General features: G+C 36.5%; 1 protein-coding gene across 1 annotated transcript; it reads left to right on the top strand.

The window, feature by feature from the left end:
• Nucleotides 1–4,652: 4,652 nt before the first annotated feature.
• LOC129268615 (nibrin-like) lies at nucleotides 4,653–22,886 on the top strand. Its single transcript, XM_064095720.1, has 16 exons — nucleotides 4,653–4,671; nucleotides 4,820–4,870; nucleotides 5,865–5,947; nucleotides 6,647–6,798; nucleotides 9,267–9,426; nucleotides 10,953–11,056; nucleotides 12,061–12,178; nucleotides 12,775–12,974; nucleotides 13,689–13,780; nucleotides 14,496–14,667; nucleotides 16,729–16,862; nucleotides 17,754–18,520; nucleotides 19,079–19,192; nucleotides 19,855–20,031; nucleotides 22,136–22,249; nucleotides 22,773–22,886. The coding sequence occupies exons 1-16, from the start codon at nucleotides 4,653–4,655 to the stop codon at nucleotides 22,863–22,865; spliced, it is 2,550 nt and encodes an 849-aa protein (XP_063951790.1). The 3' UTR covers nucleotides 22,866–22,886.
• Nucleotides 22,887–26,505: the final 3,619 nt, after the last annotated feature.

Raw genomic sequence — 26,505 nt, forward strand, 5'->3', positions numbered from 1 at the left:
TGCACCTACCGGGTTTAAGGGGTATAAATTATGTTTTGGCTTGAAGGGGGGGGGGTACTTCCAATAACCCTACATCTAGAGGGAATGAAATTGGCCTATATATATTCCCGTATTGTACCTACTGGGTTTTGGGGTATAAACTATTTTTTGGCTGGGGGGTACTTCCAAGAACCCTACATTTGAGTGGAGAGGGGATGAAATTGGCCTATATATATTCCCGTATTGTACCTACTGGGTTTGAGGGGTATAAACTATTTTTTGGCTTAAGGGGGGGGGGGTACTTCCAAGAACCCTACATTTAATTGGAGAGGGGGCGAAATTGGCCTATATATATTCCCGTATTGTACCTACTGGGTTTTAGGGGTATAAACTATTTTTTGGCTTGAGGAAGGGGGGTTACTTCCAAGAACCCTACATTTGAGTGGAGAGGGGGCGAAATTGGCCTATATATATTCCCGTATTGTACCTACTGGGTTTTAGGGGTACCCTCATCCATTATTATGACTGGCGACCCTCATCCATTAATATGACTGGCGAACTCTTTCTACTATTATGAATAGCAACCCTCATCTACCATTATGACTGGCGAACCCTTTCTACTATTATGAATAGCGACCCTCATCTACCATTATGACTGGCGAACCCCTTCTACTATTATGACTGGCGACCCTCATTTATTATTATGACTGGCGAACCCTTTCTACTATTATGATTAGCGACCCTCATCTACCATTATGACTGGCGAACCCCTTCTACTATTATGAATAGCGACCCTCATCTACCATTGTGACTGGCGAACCCCTTCTACTTTTATGACTGGCGAACCCCTTTTAGTATTATGACTGGCGACCCTCATCCATTATTATGACTGGCGAACCCTTTCTCCTATTATGACTGGCGACCCTCATCAATTATTATGACTGGCGAACCCTTTCTACTATTTTGAATAGCGACCCTCATCTACCATTATGACTGGCGAACCCATTCTACTATTATGACTGGCGACCCTCATCCATTATTATGACTGGCGACCCTCATCCATTATTATGACTGGCGAACCCTTTCTACTATTATGAATAGCGACCCTCATCTACCATTATGACTGGCGAACCCGTTCTACTATTATGAATAGCGACCCTCGTCTACCATTATGACTGGCGAATCCCTTTTACTATTATGACTGGCGAACCCCTTCTTTTATTATGACTGGCGACCCTCATGTATTATTATGACTGGCGAACCCCTTCTATTATTATGACTGGCGACCCTCATCCCCTATTATGACTGGCGACCCTTATGATTAATGTAGCCTCTTCCTTTTTGTCTCACTTGCATAGCAGAGTGAGACTATAGGCGCCGCTTTTCCGACGGCGGCGGCAACGGCGGCGGCGGCGGCGACGGCGGCGGCGGCGTCAACACCAAATCTTAACCTGAGGTTAAGTTTTTGAAATGACAGCATAACTTAGAAAGTATATGGACCTAGTTCATGAAACTTGGCCATAAGGTTAATCAAGTATTACTGAACATCCTGCCTGAGTTTCATGTCACATGACCAAGGTCAAAGGTCATTTAGGGTCAATGAACTTAGACCATGTTGGGGGAATCAACATCAAAATCTTAACCTAAGGTTAAGTTTTTGAAATGTCATCATAACTTAGAAAATATATGGACCTAGTTCATGAAACTTATACATAAGGTTAATCAAGTATCACTGAACATCCTGCATGAGTTTCACATCACATGACCAAGGTCAAAGGTCATTTAGGGTCAATGAACTTTGGCCGAATTGGGGGTATCTGTTGAATTACCATCATAACTTTGAAAGTTTATGGATCTGATTCATGAAACTTGGACATAATAGTAATCAAGTATTACTGAACATCCTGTGCAAGTTTCAGGTCACATGATCAAGGTCAAAGGTCATTTAGGGTCAATGAACTTTGGCCAAATTGGGGTATTTGTTGAATTACAGCCATAAATTTGAAAGTGTGTTGGTCTAGTTCATAAAACTTGGACATAATAGTAATCAAGTATCACTGAACATCCTGTGCGAGTTTCAGGTCACATGATCAAGGTCAAAGGTCATGTAAGGTCAAAGAACTTTGGCCACGTTGGGGGTATTTGTTGAATTGCCATCATATCTCTATAAGTGTATTGGTCTAGTTCATAAAACGTGGAAATAAGAGTAACCAAGTATCACTGAACATCTTGTGCGAGTTATAGTAGTTTTCAAAATCAGCACTGCTGCTATATTGAATCGCGTGATGCAGGTGAGACGGCCAGAGGCATTCCACTTGTTATGACTAGCGACCCTTATCTAGTATTATGAATACCGACCCTCATTGTTGATAATGACTAGCGATCCTTATGATCAATTACCCTTGTGGTCCATTATGAATAGCGACCCTTATCTTGCATTATGAAAATCGGACCTAATGACTCATGGTCCTTATGACCTTATGACTAGTGACCCCTTGTGCCTATTATGACTAGCGAGCTTTTGGGTATAGGATTTTACACGTTATGACTAGCGGTCCTTATGACCAGTTAGTATTATGACTTATGGTCCTTATGACTGACGGGCTTATCCCAGTTGTAAAGAAGGCTATTACCAAAATTGAATCGTGAAGAAATGAGTGAATGTACCAGTTTCTCTGTTGCTGAGCGAGTGAGATATTTTCTTATGAAACCAATATTGCGCAATTGATAACGAACTGATCTGCAAATGTAGACTAAGTTAGGGCCTAGTTTAATTTAGTAGATCGTAAATCAACTAAAAACGATCTTCCAATTAAGAAAGAAGGAAATATTTTTCTTTTTGGAAAGAGTTCCATATGCACCCCCACCAAAAATAACAAAAGATTGTTGATGCTTCTGAGTTCATATTCACTTCACTGGACTTCAGATTTTTCTATCATTTTACTATCTGCTTACCTTAGGCTTAGCCTTAGTTGGGACTCGAACTCACCTCGTTTTATGTGCAGTCAAGACCTCTTCCCGCTATGCTAGCGAAAAGCGCTGATACCGGAAGGGGTATTTTAACGATTATTAGCCGATAGTTTGACTAGTCTAGACTCACAGACCCTTTACTGACTAAATAAACCGATGTCTATGGACAATTACACGCACTAGATCCTGCTCGAAATTTGACGGAATAAAGCCATATTTTGGTATGTAATGTATTTCCATTCCCCATCATATATGTTCTATATTAGGGCTAGATATATTATTCTGAACCTTCTCCGTGTTTTTATTTTCAATTTTAGTGGGGGTGCATATGGAACTCTTAGCTTCTTGTTCTTATAGTTTATAACTAAAATAACTTTCAGGAAATAAAGATAGTCAGATATTAGATGGCAATTTTTTGAAATGTGAAATGTGAAATTTCACTTCAACTTTCTTTTCAATTCAAGTTTTCAAGACAATTCAGCCTTCAGCTTTGGGTTCATTCTTCAGGTTCATCTTTTTCATTCAGCAACACATTTTGGGAAAGATTTTTTTCTCTCCATACCATCAAAGTGTTCAAACGGTCTTTAAATAGAATATTTTTTATTATCACCCATATCAGACATCTGAGCTGGTCATTTACAAAACCGTATTGCCCTACATTTTCTGAATATTGGGAAGGGTAGGTATATTGTTTGTATTTTCCTCGGTCTCAATGCGCGTATTTACTTTGCATGCAGAGACGACGCAAAATATACCTTTGTATTTTCCCTGGTCTCACATCCGGGCATTTGTGGATGCGTATAAAGAGATACGCTTCATAAGGATCCACGCACCAACAACATACGTCATAATAAAGACAACGCTGGATCCGAGCGCTTGCAAGTACGTCATAATGGTAAAGCCTAGACCGATACTAACATGACACAATAGAACTCTATTTTTTAAAGAAATATCTCCATTATCATGATTTTTGCTCTAGATATCTGATTTGGATTATCATAAAAATATTGACTGGCTCTTCTTTCGGGGAACATCAAATATATTGCCCTTAAATGACCCATATTGCCCTCGTCTAAAGACTCGGGCCAATATGATTCTTTTGCTGGCAATATATTTGATGTTCCCCTCAAGGCCAGTCAATATTATATAATTATTACCAACTGTCATTTGAATGACATTTCAAATTTGAGAGGCCTGAGTAATAAATTTAGAGGGATGAGAGAAGGTATAATTGCCTGAGCTGGTGAGCATGAGTGGAGTTGTAAATGTAATGCAGGACTCGCCGACACGGGACTAGCCAGTAGGCTCCTAGAAATCATTCTCTAGCGTGTGCTTACTCTCCACTGAGCAAAGGATTGTGCCCCCATTCATGTGCGTATTATACCACGGTCAACGTTGCAATTTTTGCCCCAGTTTTCTGCTTTCCCTATAAAAGATTTCTAGTCCGGCAAATCATGTAGAGTCTAAATGGACTAGAACTTCATTTCCGACAGGAAAAACATCGGCAAGTTTTTTCCCTGTCCTCTCTTTTTTAATGAATATTTGCTTGAAAATGAAATCCATACTCTATAAATGACGGAGATGAAGTTCGAGCCCATTTACATGATTTAGGGCTAGACCTCTAGATCTTTTACAGGGAAATTAGAAATCTCGGGGGCGAAAATTGCAACGTTGACCAGGTATACGCATATGAATGGGGCACAATGCCTGACTCAGTGGAGAGTAAGCACACATTAGTGAATGATTTTTACTCTGTAGGAGCCTCCTGGCTACACAGGACCAATAAAAGAATACATTGATTGTTCTTCACCATGGCATGGGCATGGAAACCTTAAAATGTTACTTCAAATAATTTTTTTTTTTTTTTCAGAGTGCAGTCACAACTTTACAGTTGGAGAGGATTACATAGTTGGCCGTAAAGGTAAGCAGATTCATTGTATGGACAGATGGAAATATTCTACTCTACTCTGCTCTACTCAATGCTATTCTATTCTATTATATTCTAGTGGTCAAATTTTAATTGTTTGTCACCCTAATGCATACTGAAATCTTGCCTTTTCTGATGGCGTTACCCACAATAATGTAGTCTGAACTATTTTCATTTGAAATGGGGGAGGTAAGACCTAAAACTATGGTTATGCATACATAAGGTTACATAAGGTTCAGCCCTGGATGCAGGATCTTCTGTTCCTCTATGTCCAGCTCCTGGTGATAAACAGAATCAGTTATTAATAATAAATTATTTCATCTTGACTTCACGTGCTAATTTTTTTTTTACTGTACTTTATTCATGACTTTGATTGAATATACTTAATATATTTTGAATACACGAATTGCAAGTTGCATCATTTTAATATGTATATGTATAATAAAAACTTGTCACCCCACATTTTTAATGATGAGTTTAAAATAACAAAGGATGATCATCCACATCACACTAGACATGCCAATGATATGTATATTCCTCTGCTAAATTATCAGACTTCATGCAAGTCAGTAAAATATCCTGGAGTAATTACTTGGAATGAAATACCACTTGATATTAAAATGTCCCAACTATTGCCTCATTTAAACGAAAGTATAAAAAACATCTTATGAAGGAAACATAAGTACAGTAGTTACTAGTTATGTATCCAATTCGCCCATAAAAATTACACATATATGTACCCCCCCTTCTTCTCTCTCTATATTTTGTATAATCCACTATGGTATTGGAGCCCAGCCTATGAAAGGCACATGGACTCTACTGGCTCCCCCATGGATATAAATAAATGAAATGAAATTGTCTACGATAACATGTCAGCTGCTCTTCTGTTTTAATTTAATTCTTGGATGTAAAGAATCAATGGACGTTGGAATTGCACTCCTTTTCCACTCATTGTTTTGTTTCTTTTGTTTTTCTCTGTGCCATGCAGATTGTCCCATTTTGATAGCGGGTGACCAGTCCATCAGTCGTAAGCATGCGTCTTTCAGAGTCAAACATCCCGAGAGTAATCTTGTAAGTATTACATGCATGGAGTGAGGTTGGTCTTCTGATTTATAACATTTGTGACCAGCCACCTCAAAACCAATTTAAAGTTATCTGCAAATAGCCAAAACAATAATTTCATCTTAAAGAGACAAAAAATTATAAAATTAGCTTCTCTAAAAGAGTTATTCTTCTTCTTCATTTTGTCAAAATTTTATGTTGATAAGTTTAATTTAAAAAAAGAAGAACATGACACAAGAGTTCTTTATTTATGTGTATTGCCTGTGAAAGTTTCATTGAGATTGCACAGCGTGCACATGGACATGCAAAATACAAATTGATTTCATTTATGATATTTTTATAAAGTTATTGAAATTGATATTGTAATTGACAAAAGTTATTTGTAATTATGATTCAAAAATGTAATTGAAAGCTAATTGTAATTGAACATTTCTTCAATGATGTGATTGTGATTGAACATCTCTTCAATGATGTAATTGTAATTGAACATCTCTTCAATGATGTAATTGTGATTGAAGAAAGTAGTTGAGTCCAACCCTGACTGCAGGTACATATCTTTAATCACTTTTGTCATAATTGATATCTTTTCAAATTATTTGATGTTCCATTGCATGCATATTATGTAAACTAAACTAAACCCATCAAAAGATTTTTTGTACAAGATTTTTTTACTCTTTTATTTTTGTATGTTGTTCCTTCCATTATTAGAATCAGCCGAATTCTCCCTCGTCCCTGATTTTGAAAGAGACTTCAAAGTATGGCACAACCTGCAATGGAGTCAAACTAGAATCGGGAAGTGATAAAAGCCTTAACAATGGAGATGTCATTTCATTTGGGTCATTGAATTCCAATAAATGGAGGTATGATATAGGAGAACCACGGTCTTTACATGAAATGAATGTCATTTTCATCAAACTTTTTGAAGTTCATCAACTTGAGAGTTGGGTACAGTCAAGAGATTTAGACCACTGTTTTATACACTTCATGTAACCATAATTTACTCTTGTCTAGACGTCATTGAATTTCTATAAGACATGTAGTACAAAGATAAATACAAAAGTTGAAGAAAGTTTTTCATGTTGGCTCATATAGTTTTTGTCTCGCGTGCAAAGCAGAGCCCTGGGATGGGGGCAGTCAAATGTATTGCTGTACACATGTGTGACCAAATTATTAAATTATTTCCAAACACCCCCTAAAAGAGTTTTTCTATTTGTGTAAAATAACCCCCTAAACAAGTTTTTTGCGGGCTTCATTTGCACATTTTGGATCCTAAACAAGTTGTTGCCAGAATATGCCCCCTAAACAAATTTTGTGTACTTGCTATTAATATTAAGCTGAAATAGACGAAACTATATTCATGGGTATCGCATGCCCCCTAGTGTAGTTGTGGTTAAAATACCACAAAGGAAAACAATGTTAACACTGTAAAGTGTCATCCAAAATTCATCCGCGACGGCGGTGGTGGCTTCGTCAACATTGAAATCTTAACCAGGGTTAAGTTTTTTAAATGTCATCTATACCCAAGAAGTATATGTACCCACTTCATGAAACTTGGACATAAGGGTAATCAAGTTTTACTGAATATCTTGCCTGAGTTTCAGGGCACATGACCAAGGTCAAAGGTAATTTAGGATCAATGAACTTAGACCATGTTGGGAGCATCAACATCGAAATCTTAGTCAAGGTTAAGTTTTTTTAAATGTTGTCATAACTTGGAAAGTTTATGAATCTAGTTTATGAAACTTAGATATAAGGGTAATTGTACATGTATATCACTGAACATCTTGCCTGAGTTTCAGGTCACATGACCAAGATTGGAGGTCATTTGGGGTCAAGAACTTTGGCCATGTTGGGGTATTTGTTGATGTGCCATCATAACTTTAAAAGTTTATGGATCTAGTTCATGAAACTTAGACATAAGAGCAATTAAGTATCACCAAACTTTCTGTGTGAGTGTCAGGCCACATGAACAAGGTCAAAGGTCAGGTAGGGTCATTGAACTCTATTTTATTATCATATGAATTGTAAATTTTAAAAATAACTATTCAATATTTGTTTATCAAAGTCAAAACTGCTAATTTATTGAATCGCATAATGCAAGCGAGACTGCCAGAGGCGCTCCACTTGTTTGAAGAAAGTACTGCCCTCGTGATAAAACAAATATTGCCACCCCCCCTCCTCCCCCCCAAAAAAGAAGCAAACTGTATGTTTCACTTTATTTAAAATCCATGTTATTATCATCAAAATTTGTAGGGCTAGAGGAAGGTACATCAAAGTTTATTTATTTATAAGTCTTTTTTTAGTAGGGTGGCTCCATCAGTAATTGGAATACTGTTTTCCTTGGAGGCCCTACAATAAAAATACAAACATAACAAACATGGGTATAAAAAGTGTACAATGTAAGTTAAGACAAACAAACTAAAGAAAAGAACAACACGAAGGGCCATTTTATGAATTAAGACTATTTTAGATGTTGTTTGAAGGTTTGCATGGTGGTATGTACAATCGCTGATGTGGTTTACGGTACACCATGTGAAGTGTTGTAGAAACAGTGGATAGGAGAAGAGAAGAAATGGATAGGCGAGAAAGTGGAGATTTGAGAGTAGAGTATTCTTTCTTGAAAGTAGTCCTGAAAAGGACTGTAAACCAGGAAAAATTGATGAGTTGAGAACAGCTTGAGTAGTAGAGCTAGTGAGGAGATGCTGGCTTGAGTCGGCGAGTAGAGATGATGAGTAGTGACGTTTCGGGCAGGTTGACTGTCCGTCTTCAGGAGTGTCAACCTGCCCGAAACGTCACTACTCATCATCTCTACTCGCCGACTCAAGCCAGCATCTCCTCACTAGCTCTACTACTCAAGCTGTTCTCAACTCATCAATCTTTCCTGGTTTACAGTCCTTTTCAGGACTACTTTCAAGAAAGAATACTCTACTCTCAAATCTCCACTTTCTCGCCTATCCATTTCTTCTCTTCTCCTATCCACTGTTTCTACAACACTTCACATGGTGTACCGTAAACCACATCAGCGAAGACTATTTTAACGCCAAAATAACAGACTAAATGAGGATTCGGATTGGGCAATTCTTAAAAAATTAGGTAGATAGAAAGTGATAGAAACCTTACAAATGTAGAGCAATGCACTCATCATTTAACGCACCTTCATTGTAGCAGATCTGCTGCAATGCATAAAACATAATTATGCCAATCAGGATGAACGTCTGTGTGAGCCCTGTCAAAAAACACTTTTGTTTTATTCACGTTTATAAAGTGCAAAATAGTGCATGACTGAGGGAAATGTTAACATATTTTTTTTCCCTTCTTGTATGTCTAGGGTTTGTTTTAACCCTGTTGTGGTAGCCGCCTCTGCCCTGCCAGGAAACGACAAGCGAACCCTGAAGCAGATTGTTCATAGGATCGGTGGTCATGTGGTTTCTGAATGGTGTCCACAATGTACCCATCTAGTCATGTCAGAGCTCAATGTTACTATCAAGGTAAGTAGACACAGGAGCTGAAGAACTCAAACTCTGCAACATGCATTTGATCACCAGCAGGTACTAGGTTTGAAGACAGACATTTTTCCTCATTTGTAATTTACCCTTTCTTGTACTTCTCTTAGTTCTCATTACTTTTATGTTTTGCTCTCTTCTAAGCACCTTGAGCATATAATCAAAATGGAAAAGACGCTATATAAATCATATGTATTATTATTTATTATTATTATTAGACAGTGACACAACATTTGCTCTGGGAACAATTGCTCCATGCCTTATTTCATATAAGATATGATAAGGTATGCAATAGGGTTTTATATTAAGTTTAGAATAGGGTATAGAGTTCACCAAGGGTTGAAGTCAGTCATCCCATTAGTATGTTGAATTGTCACCGGAGTAAATATCACACCATATACTATCTGAGAGGTGTGATTCATGATCATAAGCAATCAAGTAATCAGTCTTCGAATCGGTGCAGGTATGACATATCAACGCTGCTCTCTGATTGGCTGAATGGTGGATTTCCTTGCCCTTCCCTTGCAATTCATTGAACAAGGATTTTGTGGTGTGTCAAATCCTTGTGATGGCCCTTCCAATGTTGCATCTGAATACCCTACAGCTCACTAGCAGGTGAGAAATGTGACATAGGGGCACAATTTCTTGAAAGGTTCACTTGGCTCTAAATTGTCAGTTCTGACAATGTCATTGAATTCTGTAAAGTGGCCATTATGAAAGTGACAAGTAAATGGGAGGGGGGACTCACTGAAGTGGCAGTTAAGTGACAATTTGATGGGGGGGTAGGCATATTTTGTGTAACGCTGGCTTAGGTTCCATTCTGTGATAAGTACAATTATTTATTGCCCAATCTTTCAAATTTTCTTTGATGAAAAATCAATCAAGCAGCTTTGATATCATATGGAAAAAACAATAACTAGCAACGTAGCAGAGGCCTGAAGTGTTTAATGTCATTGGAGCCAGTATGTCTGCTGTATGTCTGGGCGAAGAAATTGAGGAAAATTTATACTGACGGAGGAACCAGAATTTACTTGAAACATAAAACCAGGGTGTTAAACTCATGAGATAAAACTCATGATGGAAACCTTGAGTATTTTGACGATCCTGGGTGCGGTTGATTCTGTACTGCCCGAATGTTTATCATGCATGAATGACAGATTACGATGAACAAGTCAATAAGCCTTATTCTCTAAGACTCCATTTCTCCGTGATCTGCCACTGGACCATCCCTTTCATTATAACTGACAGAGAATCACTAGTCTTATGACTGTTACTATGGTAACTTGCAGATAATCTATGCCAACAAGTTTCATGAAATTGTGCCCAGGAGATTTTTTATGAAAGCTGTCAGCTGTCATTCTCTGTAAGTTACCATAGCAGGCAGATACCAGTGCTTTTCAGGGCCAATCAATGTCTATTTTTATTCCTTCTCCACCATTGTCTTTTTTTTCTGTTCAATGTCTTACTCTTTCTACTTCGTTCCATCTGATACTAGTACCTTGTCCTTGCAGGTAATAAGTGCTCTTGTGGCATGCCGACCTATCGTTACTCCAGACTTCTTCAAGCATACTTTGGAATCTGTCATCGAAAAATCTTCCTTGCCTACTCCTGGAACGTAAGTTCATCTTCACCCCATTTTCACATAAACACCTGAACCCATGTTTAAAAATCTGCTTGACTAAAAAAATAAAATTCAGACCACGTTTCCACTTGGGGATGGGTCTGGTCAGTTTCCCTTCAAATCTTGGCTGCAATAGGCCTGAATAACCCAAAATATTAAAGAGACAATATGTATTTTCATCAACAAATTGTTCAATTATGCAAATCAGATGCATACAGTTCTTGTATATTATCATTATTATTTAATTCATATTTGGTGTTTTACTGCTAAATCTTTTTTAAAGAATTTATGAAACACTCTCCATGGATTATAATGTAGAAAAATATGTTAAACATGACTTCATTAATTTGTGATGTATTGTTTTGTTCATTTCTTATTTATTTCATATTTGTTTATCTTATTTTTAATTATTGACCAAATGTGTTTCTGAATTTAATTCTGGTCAATCTTAAGTGAGAAAATATGATTCAAATGGCTGATCATAAGAAATGAGCAGTGTTTTAGTTAGAAATATATGAAAATCTAGTGTCTTCCATTCGTTTGCACCCACAAATTTCTTAAAACCTATAAGGTTTTATTGAACATATGATTTTGTAACTTATTGTTACCCTCAAGACCTCTGAGATTTTAAAGTTAATCCTCTTCTTGAGAGTGTGTCATAACAAAAGATGGTTTCTTGACCCTCACAAATTTTGTACAAGTTGGGATAAGTCAAATTGGCCCCTTACCTTGATGTATGGTTAAAAAGCAAGGAAAGCTGCTCATGTAGAATTTCATCCTTTACAATGCAGTGATATAATTTTCAATGATCAAAGTTTGATCATTTGAGTGTCAAATGTGCTTATATTATGGAAATCTTTTGTTTGAGATCTAAGACACTGGGTTAAACTACAGTATTATACTGGATTTTCTGTGAAGATTGATCTTAGAATATGGCCATTTTAGTTGGAAATGATTTGAAACAGGATAAAACATTTTGGGTTTTTTTTTTTCTAAAGTTATCTTCCTACTGTGGCTGAGGCAGCTATCAATAAGGATGAGGTCTCCTTCAGCCCAAATCAAAGGAGGAAAGAGATTTTTAAGGACAGGACTTTCTTCTTTATCACCGAGAAACAGGTTGGTATTCTCCCATATTGTACGATTTTTTTTTCCTTTCAAATCTACAGGAACTAACTAGATACTTTCCTTTCAGAAAATTGAATTTGTAAGTTGTAAGCATAAAAGTCATTGATTATAATGTGTGTTACAAACAATCATGTCTAATCCATGTTATAGCATATACTTTAATATTATAGAGTGAATTGTACCGGTCATTGCATAAAACCAAAAGGTGATTATTTCCTGTATTTTAAGGTATTAGCTTCAACAAAGTAATATACATCAACATTCACAAGTTCAAATTTACCTTTGTGTGTATATTTTATAAGGGACAGCTTGATGTGCTCTTATTTATGCTTATAAGTGTCAGTACACTTATTTATAGTATACACTACATCATATTATGTCAGAGACAGTACAATAAGTGCATAGTTTATGACAAAAGTTATGACAGTGCTCCAGAATACCACCCCAGATTTTAATCTTTGGACTTCTGACTGCCTGAACATTATTTATTCCATAGAACATTGTAAAGCTAGCAGTTAGTCTTAAATATTTTCCCCATTACTCTCCAAATTAATCTTTTGTTCACTTCTTTCCAATCTCTGTACTAGTACAAGCGTCTTCACATACCAATAAGCTTGGCTGGAGGTCAGTCTGAGCTCCTGGAAGAGGATAGTGATGTCCACTCCATATCTAGTCTGTTGACCTCTAGTACATCCTGTGTACTGTACACTGAACATCAAGACAATCTACAGCAGATGAGCCAGACTGGACAGAAGGTCACATCACAGGTTCTCAAGCTCCTAAAGAAGTGGGTATATGTAAAATTCTCTGCATGGACGTTAAGCAGACCTTCTCGTTAAATTCTGAATTTGGAGGGGGGAAAAACCCTTTTTTCTTTTTCGTTGCAGCTATCAAAGCTTCTCATTTGATATGATTTTTTCTTTAGTTCTTGATAATATTACTACATGCTTGTCTTGGAAATGTTGTTTCTCTCCCGTTATTGAGTAAAATCATTTTGGGAGGTCCGAAAAAGAGTTGTTCTGCTATACAGCAACATAGCTTAGTAACATATCTAGTATATTAATGAGGTATTAGGCTCGGGCTGCAATGTGTCATGCACACTGCCTGGAAGAGAAAAAAAAATTTGGAGAAGACAAATTCTTTACAGTAAATGAAGTGTGTTGCAAATTTTGATGACTGAAGAGTTGGTCTGCACGGCATGGAACAAGTTGGGCTATTAGTCAGTTAATATCTTATTCTACAAATATTGGGGGTTATTTGGGCTAGGAATTTCCTTGTGAAATATGATATAAATATGATAATGGTATTTATAATGAATAAATTAAAACAAATTGTTTGAGCAATATTTTAACAAATGAAAAATGGCATTTAATGTCAAAGTCAAAAGAATAGTCATCCAATCTCCTGGTCACAATTGTTCTGCATAACAATTACACTTCAATCTTATTTCCCATCCTGTGATAGTAATGTGATGTATCTTGCCTATCATGATTCTTCACAGGCATGGTTTACGTCCTATCCCAGAGTCTGAGCTTGGACTGGCTGTCATCTATGTCTCCACAGCCCTGCATTGTAATCCAAAAGTTGCACAAGGTAACACAATTTGATGTGAAATTTATGTTTGAAATTGCAATATTCATTTGAATTCAAATACTAAAACAAATATCAGATATCGGACCAAAGTGTTTTGTCATATGAATTGCTGAAAAAATTAGTTTCTGTAGCATACATACATGTATATAATTGGATTCATTAATTTAATTATCAAAACATACAAAGTCCCAAATTACTTTTTAGTGTACATAATAAATGATGCAAATAATAGGTCACATTATCAGGATGGCAGAAATTCTGAATCATTTCGTTAAAGTTTACATAATACAGAATGTTTTCTGGGACCTTCTGAAAAGTGACAGGTTTCCATTGGATCATCTGAAACATGATAGGGTCTCTTTTATGTGTGTTCATTCATGTATGACTTGACAGATCAATTCATTTTTACACAGATTTAAAGTCTATAAGTGGAGAAAAGCTGATCAAGATATTTTGCTTACTCACACATTGGTAAATAATAAATAATGTAATTTCAGATTATGGCGAGTTCTTGTGTCATTTTTATTTGCCAGATATGTAAACTGCCAGAAAAACATGGACAAGGTAGAGTAAGAAATCAAGGTTGCCTATGATATTTCACAAGTGTTTGGCAGATATGGAAAGCTGATGAGAGAGTTATGTCAGCATACTTTTTGTGGGAGGTTATTTTTATATCATGTTATCTACATTTTTTTTCTTCAAATTTCCTGTTAAGCTGGTCTGGACCTTATTAGTGCAGTCCCTTCACAGTCCTTACCAACTCAGAATGTGCTAGTCTCAGAAACCCAGTCTATTTCACAAAGAATACATGGTGGAAGTGAGAAGGTGGATAGGAAGGCCACAACTACAATGAAGAAAGAGACTGGATCCACATCTAATCTTCCAAAGTAAGATAGTCAGATGATACCTCTAATAATTATTAAACTTGTTGGTAGAGTATGTCATATCAGGAAAAATGTACTAGGAAGGCAATTTGGGTTGCTATTTGTCTCACAAGACTTTAAACAAGAATAATACTACTTTTAAAGGAGTAGTAATGCTTTGATATTTATCCTTCTCATCTTTAACTAATTCTGCATGTCTCTTGCCTTCATTAGTGCAATGCCTAGTTTTTGTCTCGCCCACCAGAGGTGAAGGCGAGACTTAAGGATCCAAATGTTGTCAGTCCATCACAAACCTTATGACACATAACTCCACAACCGTAAGTCACTTTTCAACCAAACTTGGATGGTAGATGGACTTGGAGGACCTGGGGCCCGTTGCAGAAAGAGTTGCAATCAAACGCAACTCCAAAAATCACGCGCAACTTGATTTTCAACCAATCAACAGCGGGCATTTTGGACTTGCGATTGATTTTTTGACTTGCGTTTAAACGCAACTCTTTCTGCAACGGGCCCCTGCATGTTTTGCTGCAGTCAGAGGTCACATGGAAAGGTCAAAGGTCATTTTCAGGTCAACGTTAAAGTTTACATGCAAGACTCTTATGACACCTAACTCCGCAACCATAAGTCACTTTTTAACCAAACTTGGATGGTAGATGGACTTGGGGGACCTGCATGTTTTTCTGCAGTGGGAGGTCACATGGTAAGGTCAAAGGTCATTTTGAGGTCAACGTTTAAGTTTACATGCAAGACTCTCTTATGACACCTAACTCCGCAGCCATAAGTCACTTTTCAACCAAACTTGGATGGTAGATGGACTTAGGGGACCTGCATGTTTTGCTGCAGTCGGAGGTCACATGGTAAGGTCAAAGGTCATTTTGAGGTCAAAGTTAAAGTTTACATGCAAGACACTCTTATGACACCTAACTCCGCAATCGCAGGTCATTTTTCAACCAACTTTGGATGGTAGACGGACTTGGGGGACCTGCATGTTATGCTGCAGTTGGAGGTCACATGGTAAGGTCAAAAGTAATTTTCATGTCAACGTTAAAGTTTACATGCAAGACTCTCTTATGAGACCTAACTCTGCAACCGTAAGTCACTTTTCAACCAAACTTGGATGGTAGATGGACTTTGGGGACCTGCATGTTATGATGCAGTCGGAGGTCACATGATAAGGTCAGGGGTCATTTTCAGGCCAACGTTAAAGTTTACATGCAAGACTCTCTTATGAGACCTAACTCTGCAACCGTAAATCACACTTCAACCAAACATGGATGGTAGATGATCTTATGCATCATGCATGTAATGCTGCAGTCAGAGGTCATATGGTATGGTCAAAGGTCATTTTCAGGTCAACTTTAAAGTTTACATGCAAGACTCTCTTATGACACCTAACTCCGCAACCTCCAGTCACTTTTCACCAAAACTTGGATTGTCGATGTAGTTATGAGACCTGCATGTCATGCTGAAGTCGGAGGTCACATGGTAAGGTCAGAGTTAATTTTCAGGCCAACGTTAAAGTTTACATGCAAGACTCTCTTATGAGACCTAACTCTGCAACCGTAAATCACATTTCAACCAAACTTGGATGGTAGATGAACTTATGCGTCAAGCATGTTATGCTGCAGTCAGAGGTCACATGGTATGGTCAAAGTTCATTTTGAGGTCAACATTAAAGTTTATGTGCAAGACTCTTATGACAAGTGTTATTCCATCCCAGTCATTTTACAATGAAGTTTTGATACAATTCTGTTGCGTGCCCTCGCAAATCACGATATTTCTGGTTATTTTCAGAAGTGGGCGAGACACAAAATCGCTTTTTGCCTTGTTTTTTGTTGAATTTATATTTTGCTTGCCACTTTTTAATGGTATAAAACGAACTGATTTGATGTGATACATTGTGCATAAAATTCTCTTTTTATATTTCTTGAACATATCTATCGGTCAATTTTAGGCTATTTGCAGGTGTTTAGATTAATTGTGACTTTAAATATAGAAATAAGTTGTACTGTTGATTTTCTTGTCATTTTTAAGTTCTGATATCCAACATCTGTCTCCCTTTAGACAAAATCTCACATCAACTCCCAAAATTTCAAAGATCTCAGAGACAATGGTTGCCACGCCCACAGGAACAGCCAATCAGACTTCATCATCTAGGCCCTTTGACAGATCCCCAGAGTTCTCATTTCATGAGAAAGGTAAAGCCTCAAGTTTATGAAGTAAGAATGTTATATTTTTGGGTATTTTTTCTGTGGGGGATATTCTCTTTTGTTCTTCTTTTTAAGCATTTTGTATTGAACACAGTGGCAATTTAAAATCAGTCATGAAAATTTTCATTTCCGCTTGTTTGTAAGTTTGGAAAAAAAAATCTGCGTTGAGAACAAAATGGTAATTTTTAAATTCCAATTTTGTCAGAATTTGTGTCTTTAGTGCTACCATAGATACCACAGGGCACTACTATTCAGGTATAACTTGATTAGGGATAGAGGTGTCTAAATACATCTGTCAGTTATGCACATTCTAGCAGTTCCGGTTTACAGTGTGAGGTGAATTTTTGCCCTTTGCCCAAATGAGGTCGGCACTACCTCCAAATTCAGATCATAACCCTCAGTTGAAAGCACTCTTCATCTTCATCATACTTTTTTGTACTGAAAATTTTGATGTAACAGTTAGACCCAACAGAGGCCTGAATCTTGTAATATGTCAGCTTACTGGTCCTCCAACCATGATCATCTCCAAATTCTCATGGAAATAGAATAATCACATAAACCTATAATATATTTCTTGCTCATTTTGTCTTCAAAATGACAAAAGAACAATGGGACAATTTCATAAAATAATAACCATGTTTTGATATATCTTCATTCTTTTCCAATTCTTAATTTATTTAATGAACTGCTCAATTCAATATAATAATATTAGAGTATTATGAAAACAGAGACAGATCACTTCATAAAAGTTCCGCATATAGGGGATCAGACAAACATACTAAATGGAATTACCTTTAATAAAAATGGCATGGACTCCCCTTAAATTATAAAACATGTTGATCATTTCAACAATTTTTTTTTTTCATGTCTGATCATTAGCTCCAATCAAGATGGAAACGACAAGATGTGATGTCAGAGATGAGCAGAGAGACACTATCACTAGAACAGAGGCTAAGACGAAGAATGAGAGACATGATGAAGGGATAGAAAGAAAGGAGGAGAGGAAAAAAGAAAGACAGACAGTCAAGGTCAAAGAGGAGGTTTTCAGTCAACCTAATGGAAGAGGAGATGCAGGTGAAAGAGGAAGCGGTGGAAAGAACACCAAGGCAGCATCATCAGTAGGAGTCCCAGAAAGCTTGGAGATCAAAGCTGAACAGCCCTCAAGATCTGAAGCCACAATCAGTAAAGATTCTAGTCAAAAGGACACGCAGAGGCAAGGCATGCAGGACATATTCAGAAAACCACTAGAGATAAGCAGAAAGCCGGAAAGGAAAGCAAAAGAGGAGGCAGGAGTGGAGGAAGTAGATGAACGGACGGATCCATTGAAAGAAGAACCAATGGACCAAGGTGAGACAGAAGTGGAGCACGTCCTCAGGCAGGACGATGACGAGGAAGATGATGATGTGGTAGATGACCCATTTCACTATGAAAGAAAGAAACCAAAGAAGAAACCAGAAACTGGAAGGACTGACCCGAAGCCAGAATCAAATATTGAGGTTAAGTTTGAAGGGAAAAGGAACAGTAAGAGAAGGGCTAATTGGAGTGTTGAGAATGATGAACAGAGCAACCAAGTCCAGACAAGCAGAGAAAATGATGGAGGAGGCGGTATGTGGAAGAAGAAAGCCAGGATTGATGTTTTCTCTCAGGTTCGCATCTTCTTTGTTTCTTTCCTGATCCACCCCTTCTCTTGCCTTTCTCTGTATTTCAAATTTGTTGCTGGTGGTTAAACAGGCATATCTTGTTCCCTTTGGATGTTCTTCATGTAAGATAACTTTCTTTAAGTGATTCACAGTTTACAAACTCTGGGATCACATTGCAGAAATAGTTGCAATCAAGTAAAACTCCATAAATCATACGCAACTTGAATTTCAACCAATCCGAAACATAAATTTGATTTTTTGAGTTGCATCGTAATTCAAGTCTTTCCCCAATTGATCACTGCTCCAGTTCTCTGGAGATCCTCTGTTTTCACAGGTTTGTTCCATTTGTATTCATAGCTTAAAGTAATCAAAGGACTGGATGCCTAGTGATATGACTAAATGTCTTGTGATATAACTAAATGCCTCTCTCATTGACCTTCAATGTTTTTGTGCCCCTTTTTAATTTTTTCTCTATTCGTGCTGTAAAAATGTACCTGATAAATGGCCTTACGCTATTAAATAATATTAAAATTTAAGTCCTGGATATATTTTTTTCAATTCTAGGAGGAAGAAGCAGAGTCTGAGTCTCAAGGAGACATGCAGGGTGCAGGGACAGGATTCTCAGAGCATGCCTTGAACTTACCAAGAGGGTTCATCTCTGCTCGTATTCCAATAGAGGTAATAAAGCTAGCATCTCTATTCTTATTCTGAGAGAGTTAAAAGAGACAGATTTTATCTCCTCTGTATTAAAGAGAGGTAATAAAGCTAGGAGATTTCATGTACTTATTTCTTAGAGAGGTAAGAGAGCTGATATCAATATACCTAATTTGAGGAAATAGAGTACTTGCATTTCATTTGCATGGTTTGATATACATTGTAATTAAATACCAAAAAATAGAATACAGAATTCTACGTAGCGATGTTTTTCACATGTGTTAAGCCTTATTGAAGATTTTCCATCGATCAGACCTTTCGTGGTCAAGATCCCAACCCCGATTAAAACTTTGGTGTGAAAAGCCAAGATGAAATATAAATTAAATCAGCATTACATATGAATGATGAACGAGATACTGTTTCATTTACCTGCTCTGGTTACTTTTGTCCATACCACAGTCTTGTTGTACATGCATCACTCGTATATTACAAGCATTATACAATCATAGCATAACTTTTTATCGACAAATAAACCATTTTGTAGCTTGTAGTAGGACAGGTTTGCCTCTTTTAAAATGTATGTTATGGTTAAGATCAGAAAGTTTGCTCCTAGAATGTTTGATCAGGCTTGTTCATTAGTATGACTGCACCAAACATGTTAATTGAATTATAACATTAAACAACAGGACCAGGTGAATGTGAAAATTGAACAGGATTACATGAAGGAAGAAGGTCTACCTAGCAAGCTGATTAAAGTGATGAATGCTGCCCTCATCATCCGCAAGGAGAGAAATATGTCACGCAGGAATGTTAAGGAGTCAAGCAGTGGTCGGCAGGTGAAGAATTTCAAGAAATTCAGGAAGGTAAATAGTCTGTAAATCCTATGCCCAAAAACCTCCTTTTGTATGTAATGCTCGACAAAAGTTGGTCCTCAAAAAGCAAAATGAGAAAATTAGCTTATCTGAAAAAAATTATTATTTTTCTTCATACTGTCCGATTGAAGTTGTAAAGTTGAATAAAAAAAATAAGATACACTAAGTATCTTTGACTCCATCTTTGTGGACTGTTTGGAAGTTATATACGAATATTTGAGCACATCTCATGCTTCAGTGAACTCCGAATTTAAAACTTTATTTTCTCCTTATCTTTTATGCTCACACTAAATTTCTTCTTACAAGGTTTATTGTTGATCAATTTTAACAAGTTATATTCCTTATAAAGCTTGGGATGTATATTTTCAAGCTAAATGAAACCCTCAAAATTCATTTTTGTGGACTTATTGGTTTTCGGGTGAATGGTCACATTTAATCAATGGTTGTTGTAACAGCCTGGCATGACTGTTTTTATTCTTTGTTATTATTTGTTTTTCTTGGTAATATGAAATCACTGACAGTGCAAGAATTGTTTTTAAAATCTCTTCTAATTTTTTTTAAGTGCCTTTAATGTGTCGGTCACTGTTCCAGTTTACTACTGCATTACATGCACACATACTAAAACAGATCCAATTCAAGTCAATTCATTTATTTGACATCCTTTAAAAACATACAAACATATATACAAGTATAATATGATACAACAACAACAAAGGAGTAGAAGAATTTAAATCACAGTATAAGCAATAAAAAATGGTAGAAATATATATAAAAGAAATGAAAAGAAAATGTAGCGGATGTAGGAAGTCAGAAAGGCCATTGACCTGTCAAAGCGGACTCCCTTGATTTCTACATTATGGTACGGTTAAAAACACTCATAGAATAGTGGCAAAAAATAACAGACACAAACATATTGACATCAACCCCCCCCCCCCCCTTTTAGATAGGCAGTTGGAATTTTATCTTAACTATGAGTAGACAGTTGGTTTTGTTTCAATCTACGTTTCAATGATGAGAATGTAACAGACAATTTTAAAGTATCGGGTAAATTATTCCACAAGCTTGGTCCTTTATAACGAATTGTAGATTTAGAAAGTGTATAACGAAAGAATGGTATATATAATTTGTTTGAATTTCTCGTTACATAATTATTTATACTGCTATGAAATATAAAATAAGTATTAAAACAAGATAATAAGAACATGCCTTTAGTGGACTTACAATTTTACGAAATGATTCTAATTGGGTGCCCTATAATAAACTGGATAATGCTCAAATTTTCACCATGTATTGTCCTTGTTTCTGTTTATACTGTTTATACAAATAATTTATTAGGAGGCTGCATGCTACAAGCTCTGCTTTTCAGTAGCCTCCTACTTTTCCAATTTGTTTGAATAGTTATCTTTATTATTGTAATATAAATTTTCCTTGTTCTATTGAATATGTATCAAGATGTATGGAACAAAACATATCGTAAATGTTAGAAATGTAAATAAATGATATGAAATGAAGTGAAATGAAAAATAATTGGTCTTTTTGTCAAAAAAAACCCTCAGCTACAGAATGGGTTGAAAATTTCAGGATATGTTCTTTTTGTGCATTTTTTTATATCCAATCACTAAATTTGGAAAAATAATAGTTCAAACAGTCCTTCCTTATTAAAGGGTTCCTTATTATAAAGGCAGTATGGAGAGAGGGTGCTGGACATCAAACAAAATTTAATTTTCACATAAAGTCCATTGCTGAAAACCGATTAATGGTCAGTACACTTTTATAAGATTGGAATATTAAACTATCCACTCAAGTATAATTCACATTATTTATTTTAATGATGATAGCTGGATACAAAGCTCTGCTATTATTACCCCACTGCCCATAAACGCACTCAAGGAATTTCTTCCTACCAGTTACCCATTCACCTCACCTGGGTTGAGTGCAGCACAATATGGATAAATTTCTTGCTGAAGGAAAACTCGCCTTAGCCGGGAATCGAACCCAAGTCCCTCAGATTGAGAGTCCAGCGTCATAACCACTAGACCACGATGCCAGTTTTACCAAAACTTGATATTGGTTTATTACTGTTTCTATTCCTCAGGCTGGATATGCTGGTCAATCTGCCATCCCTCGCATCATTGGAGGCAACGATCTCTTTACTCATTATAACAATCCAAGTAAAGATATTGAAGACATGTTCAATGAAGAAGTTCGGGTAAGTTTTCCTTTCCCTCTTTTCCTTACCTTTCTATCAATATCATTCATTTGAAGTGCTTCTCTTAGTAATACCCTTAATAAAAAAACTGATTTGCAATCGATTGCAATTGCCACATTCTTTAAGGTAAATGATAAATGCAGTAAACTCCTCATGATCAAATACAGTCTTCCTTGCATTATTTAAAGGCAGTTTTTGTCAAGGATTCATAATCCAGAAATTTAATTGCTTTTTCTATCATTTGGGTCTGACAGGATGGCCAGCTTTTTATAATTCAAAGCGGTCAAATATTAAATAAAAATTATATCTGATTTCACAATAGGTTACCACCATACACTACCATCAAGATTTCTGTCAGTAGGCATGGTAATTATTGATTAATTCCTTAAGAATGCACTCCTGAATTCTATGACTTCAAAAGTCACTTTACTTCATAATATTGTATTTTATACATAATACCTCATCAGTGAAGAATCATATTCAATGCTCTGTAAATCTCTATTGTTATTGATACTATTACCAGGCGGAGAAGAAGAAGGATAAGCAGGAAGAGATGGCAGACAAACTGTTCGCTTTTGAGCCAAGGAAAGCTGGAGGCTCAAAACGGAGGAGATGAGGTTTGTTATTGGTTTGAATTAATGAAAAGATCAAAGCCATTTGCCTGCAAATCATGAAGCGATTTCGAACATCAAAGAAACTGATTGGAAATCTATTCATAGCCTTTTGTAGGGATTTTTCAAATTTTCCTATGCCTAGTTGACCCTTTGCTAGCTTTTAATTGTAGCTGTATGATTGATTGAATTGGATGACTAAAATGGTGAAAGGGACAATTTTTGGCTTTACACACTAAAACAATGTGAATAAACCACGTTCTTGAGCAACTAAATCGTAGGTATAAGAATATTAGATTGTGTACTTTCCCAAAATATGAGTGAGGTCAAGGCTTTTACCCTGTTATACACCCCCCCCCCCCCCCCTCCTTCACCTGAGATATTTTTTTTTCCAAAAACACACATGTTGCAAACATTGTTCATTTAACCCTAACTAGACTGGCTTTTTTGGCTGTTCTGTGGCCGGGGGGGTAGATTCAACCCCCCCCCTGAGATCTCGGCCGCCGATCGTGCGAGCGCCGCAAAAATTTGCACGCTGGTAGTGTGCGATATAATCTACAAGGCTGTATAGTAAAATTTTCCAAAATAATGAGATTTTATTTTATATGAATTAATTATGCAAATTTATGCATAAATCATACTTTTTGCTGTAATTCACTAAATAAAGCTCCTAGAATGCTAATTTTTGGTAAAAATACTCTTTGTAGCATTCTTAACAATCGCAATGGAAAAAAACTTCGGTTTGGAAATCAATTTCTTATGTATTTCTTTGTTTTTCAACCTTTTGTTTTTCTTTGTTTTTTTCACCAGATTTATTGCACAACCTTTTTGAAGCATAATTATGCTAAAATCAATTGATTTCAGCTGTTTAAAGTAAAAATAATCATATCTTTATGAATAAGATGAGAAAACTCAATTTGCATTGACTTTGTACACAAAATCACGTTTTGGAACAATTTTTGGTCTGACATGCACTTACAAAATGTTGCGTAATTTCGGAACCGCGTACCCGGGCGTCATAAATTTGGTCTCAAAAGATGCGCGAGACTTAAAAGTATAAACTCTGCGAGTGGCGCGGTAAAAAAAAAATTGCGCGGCGGAATGATCACAGAAAATGTTGAGGGGGGGTTGATTCAACCCCCCCCCCCCCCCGGCCTGTTTAGGGTTAAAGTATATCAGGACATTTCTCAAGAGATTCCTAGTTTGCTGTGCAAAAAAAAATATATTAACATGAAAGTGATCTGAATATGTAGCCTAAACACCCTAACTGGGACTTGTGTACCGAAGGCCCTCAGAATTCAAACAGCAAGTTGTATTTGAATTGGTCTTGTCTCAAAGCTTGCTTGTTGATCAAAAGTTTCAATCAGGGTCTGTGCCTGGACTACAAGACTCCCTCCTGGTTGCTGTGAGTTGTGAATCCAGAAGACAACTCTCACCAAACGACAACTGATACAGTATGATAACTCCTCAAGGAGAACTTTCCTGCTCCTTGGATAGGGAAATTGGGCGACACACTCTAAGAAAATTATCTATACTAAATTACTAATCAATACCATCAATATTATTCACATATGTTGCGCATCACAATACAAGACAGCATCATTTCCTGTCTGCGGAACTTATATTTGCACATGAAGCCATACACTGTAATTCCAAATTCATAACAGATATAGAAGGTACACATACATATATGAAGGGTGGTCCCATGTTTGCGAACCTAAACATTTAACTTAAGATTAAACATGAATTTCATTTATTCCACAAAAATTTTCAGTTGATAATGTTCCTTTTATCCTTATGAGTAAGGGGGCAAAAGTCTCTGAAAAAAATTGAGAGTAATATATGATTTTCTTAATAAAAACCCTCTGTCAGTCATTTTCAGATGGAATAAAAAAAATTGTGCTCCATGTCTGCCCATCACCCATTCACTTTACACACGATTCTGTTATTTTGATGAGAAAAGCTGCATTTTGAGGCCGTGTCATGAAATGCCTGAAATTCAATATTTTTCCACAATTTTGAGTTGGATTTTCTAATGAATATATGTCTATGTATTGCGAGTTAAGTTTGTGGTTGCGTCTCGTCTTTTATTAGAATTGCGCAGATGCTTGTATGCGCAGATGGGCACTGCGCAGACTTGGGGCACCTTACCATATACATGTATCGTGTCTAAAAAAAAAAACTCAATGACTGGATGATGAATTCTCATACTGATAATATACTGGAAAAAGGGCAAGTGCGTGAAATCTTGATCAGAAAAGGCGTTGTGTAATATAAAATGCCGGGTAATGAAGCCTGCTGGCGGTATACTGGGCCAAATGAATCCCCGAGAACCCATTTGAGAGTTAAAGATGTGAGAAGTCAAACTTAATAGTCTCATTCAAATGTAGGCTGTTTTGGTCAGAGGAAGGGTCAGATGACGCCCAGTCTAAGTAAGGTTGGAGGAAAAGTTAAGAGTAGTGGTTACATGATTAATACCTGCTTTATATCCAGATAATGTGGCAGAGAAAAGGTTGTAAGGGTATTTCCTAATGTGCTTCCCATTTCATCCTTGAAGAGCTTTCTGATATTAAGGTGACAAGACATTTGCTCCTGTGACAATTGCTCCGGGTTTAATTTCGTCAAAGATGTAATGTTAGGGTTGCGATAGGGTTTATGGTAGGGTATAATGTTAAACCCAGGGTTGAAGTTGGCCATTCCATTTAAAGGACAAGTCCACCCCAATAAAAAGTTGGTTTGAATAAAAGGAGAAAAATCCAACAAACACAACACTGAAAATTTCATCAAAATCGGTTGTAAAATAAGAAAGTTATGACATTTAAAATTTTTGCTAAATTTCACAAAACAGTTATATGCACATCCTGGTCGGTATGCAAATGAGCAGACAGATGACGTCACCCACTCACTATTTCTTTTGTATTTTATTATATGAAATATGAAAAATTCTGATTTTCTCCTCATCGTCATGTGGAACAAACTTTTATTCCTCCCTGAACATGTGCAATTACCATTATTTTAACAGTTTGTTGCTAAATCAAGTTGATATCAATGATCAAATCAGTAAAAAATGAAATATTGTGTAATTCAAACAATAAAAAACAAAAGAAATAGTGAGTGAGTGACATCATCGACTCTCCCATTTGCACATCAATGAGTTGTGCATATAACTGTTTTGCGAAAAATAAGCAAAACTTAAAAATGTCATAACTTTCTTATTTTACATCCGATTTTGATGAAATTTTCAGTGTTATGTTCGTTTGATTTTTCTCTATCCATTCAAATCAACAATCTTCTGGGGTGGACTTGACCTTTAATAGTGTGTGGAATCTAATACAAGCACTGTAACAAGTCTTTGAAAACATGCAATTTGATACATTGGGAGTGAATACAGTTAAGCATCACTGATTTTCCTAGTCCCTTTTCAAGGAAGATGCATTTTAAAGAATTACATGCACGGTGAACTATAGAGGCTTATGGTTCACCTTAAATAGAGCAGTCATTCATGCATAGTGTCTCATTCAAAGAAGTCTCACTTCTTGCTGATTCAAGCTAACATGTATCTTTGTTCTGTACCTTGCCTTCTTCTTTACTATTTAATGCTTTTAATTTGTATGTTCTTTTATATAAATGATTTCATCCCTAAAA

Source organism: Lytechinus pictus, chromosome 2 (genome assembly GCF_037042905.1).
Source record: "Lytechinus pictus isolate F3 Inbred chromosome 2, Lp3.0, whole genome shotgun sequence".
Classification (NCBI taxonomy): Eukaryota; Metazoa; Echinodermata; class Echinoidea; order Temnopleuroida; family Toxopneustidae; genus Lytechinus; species Lytechinus pictus.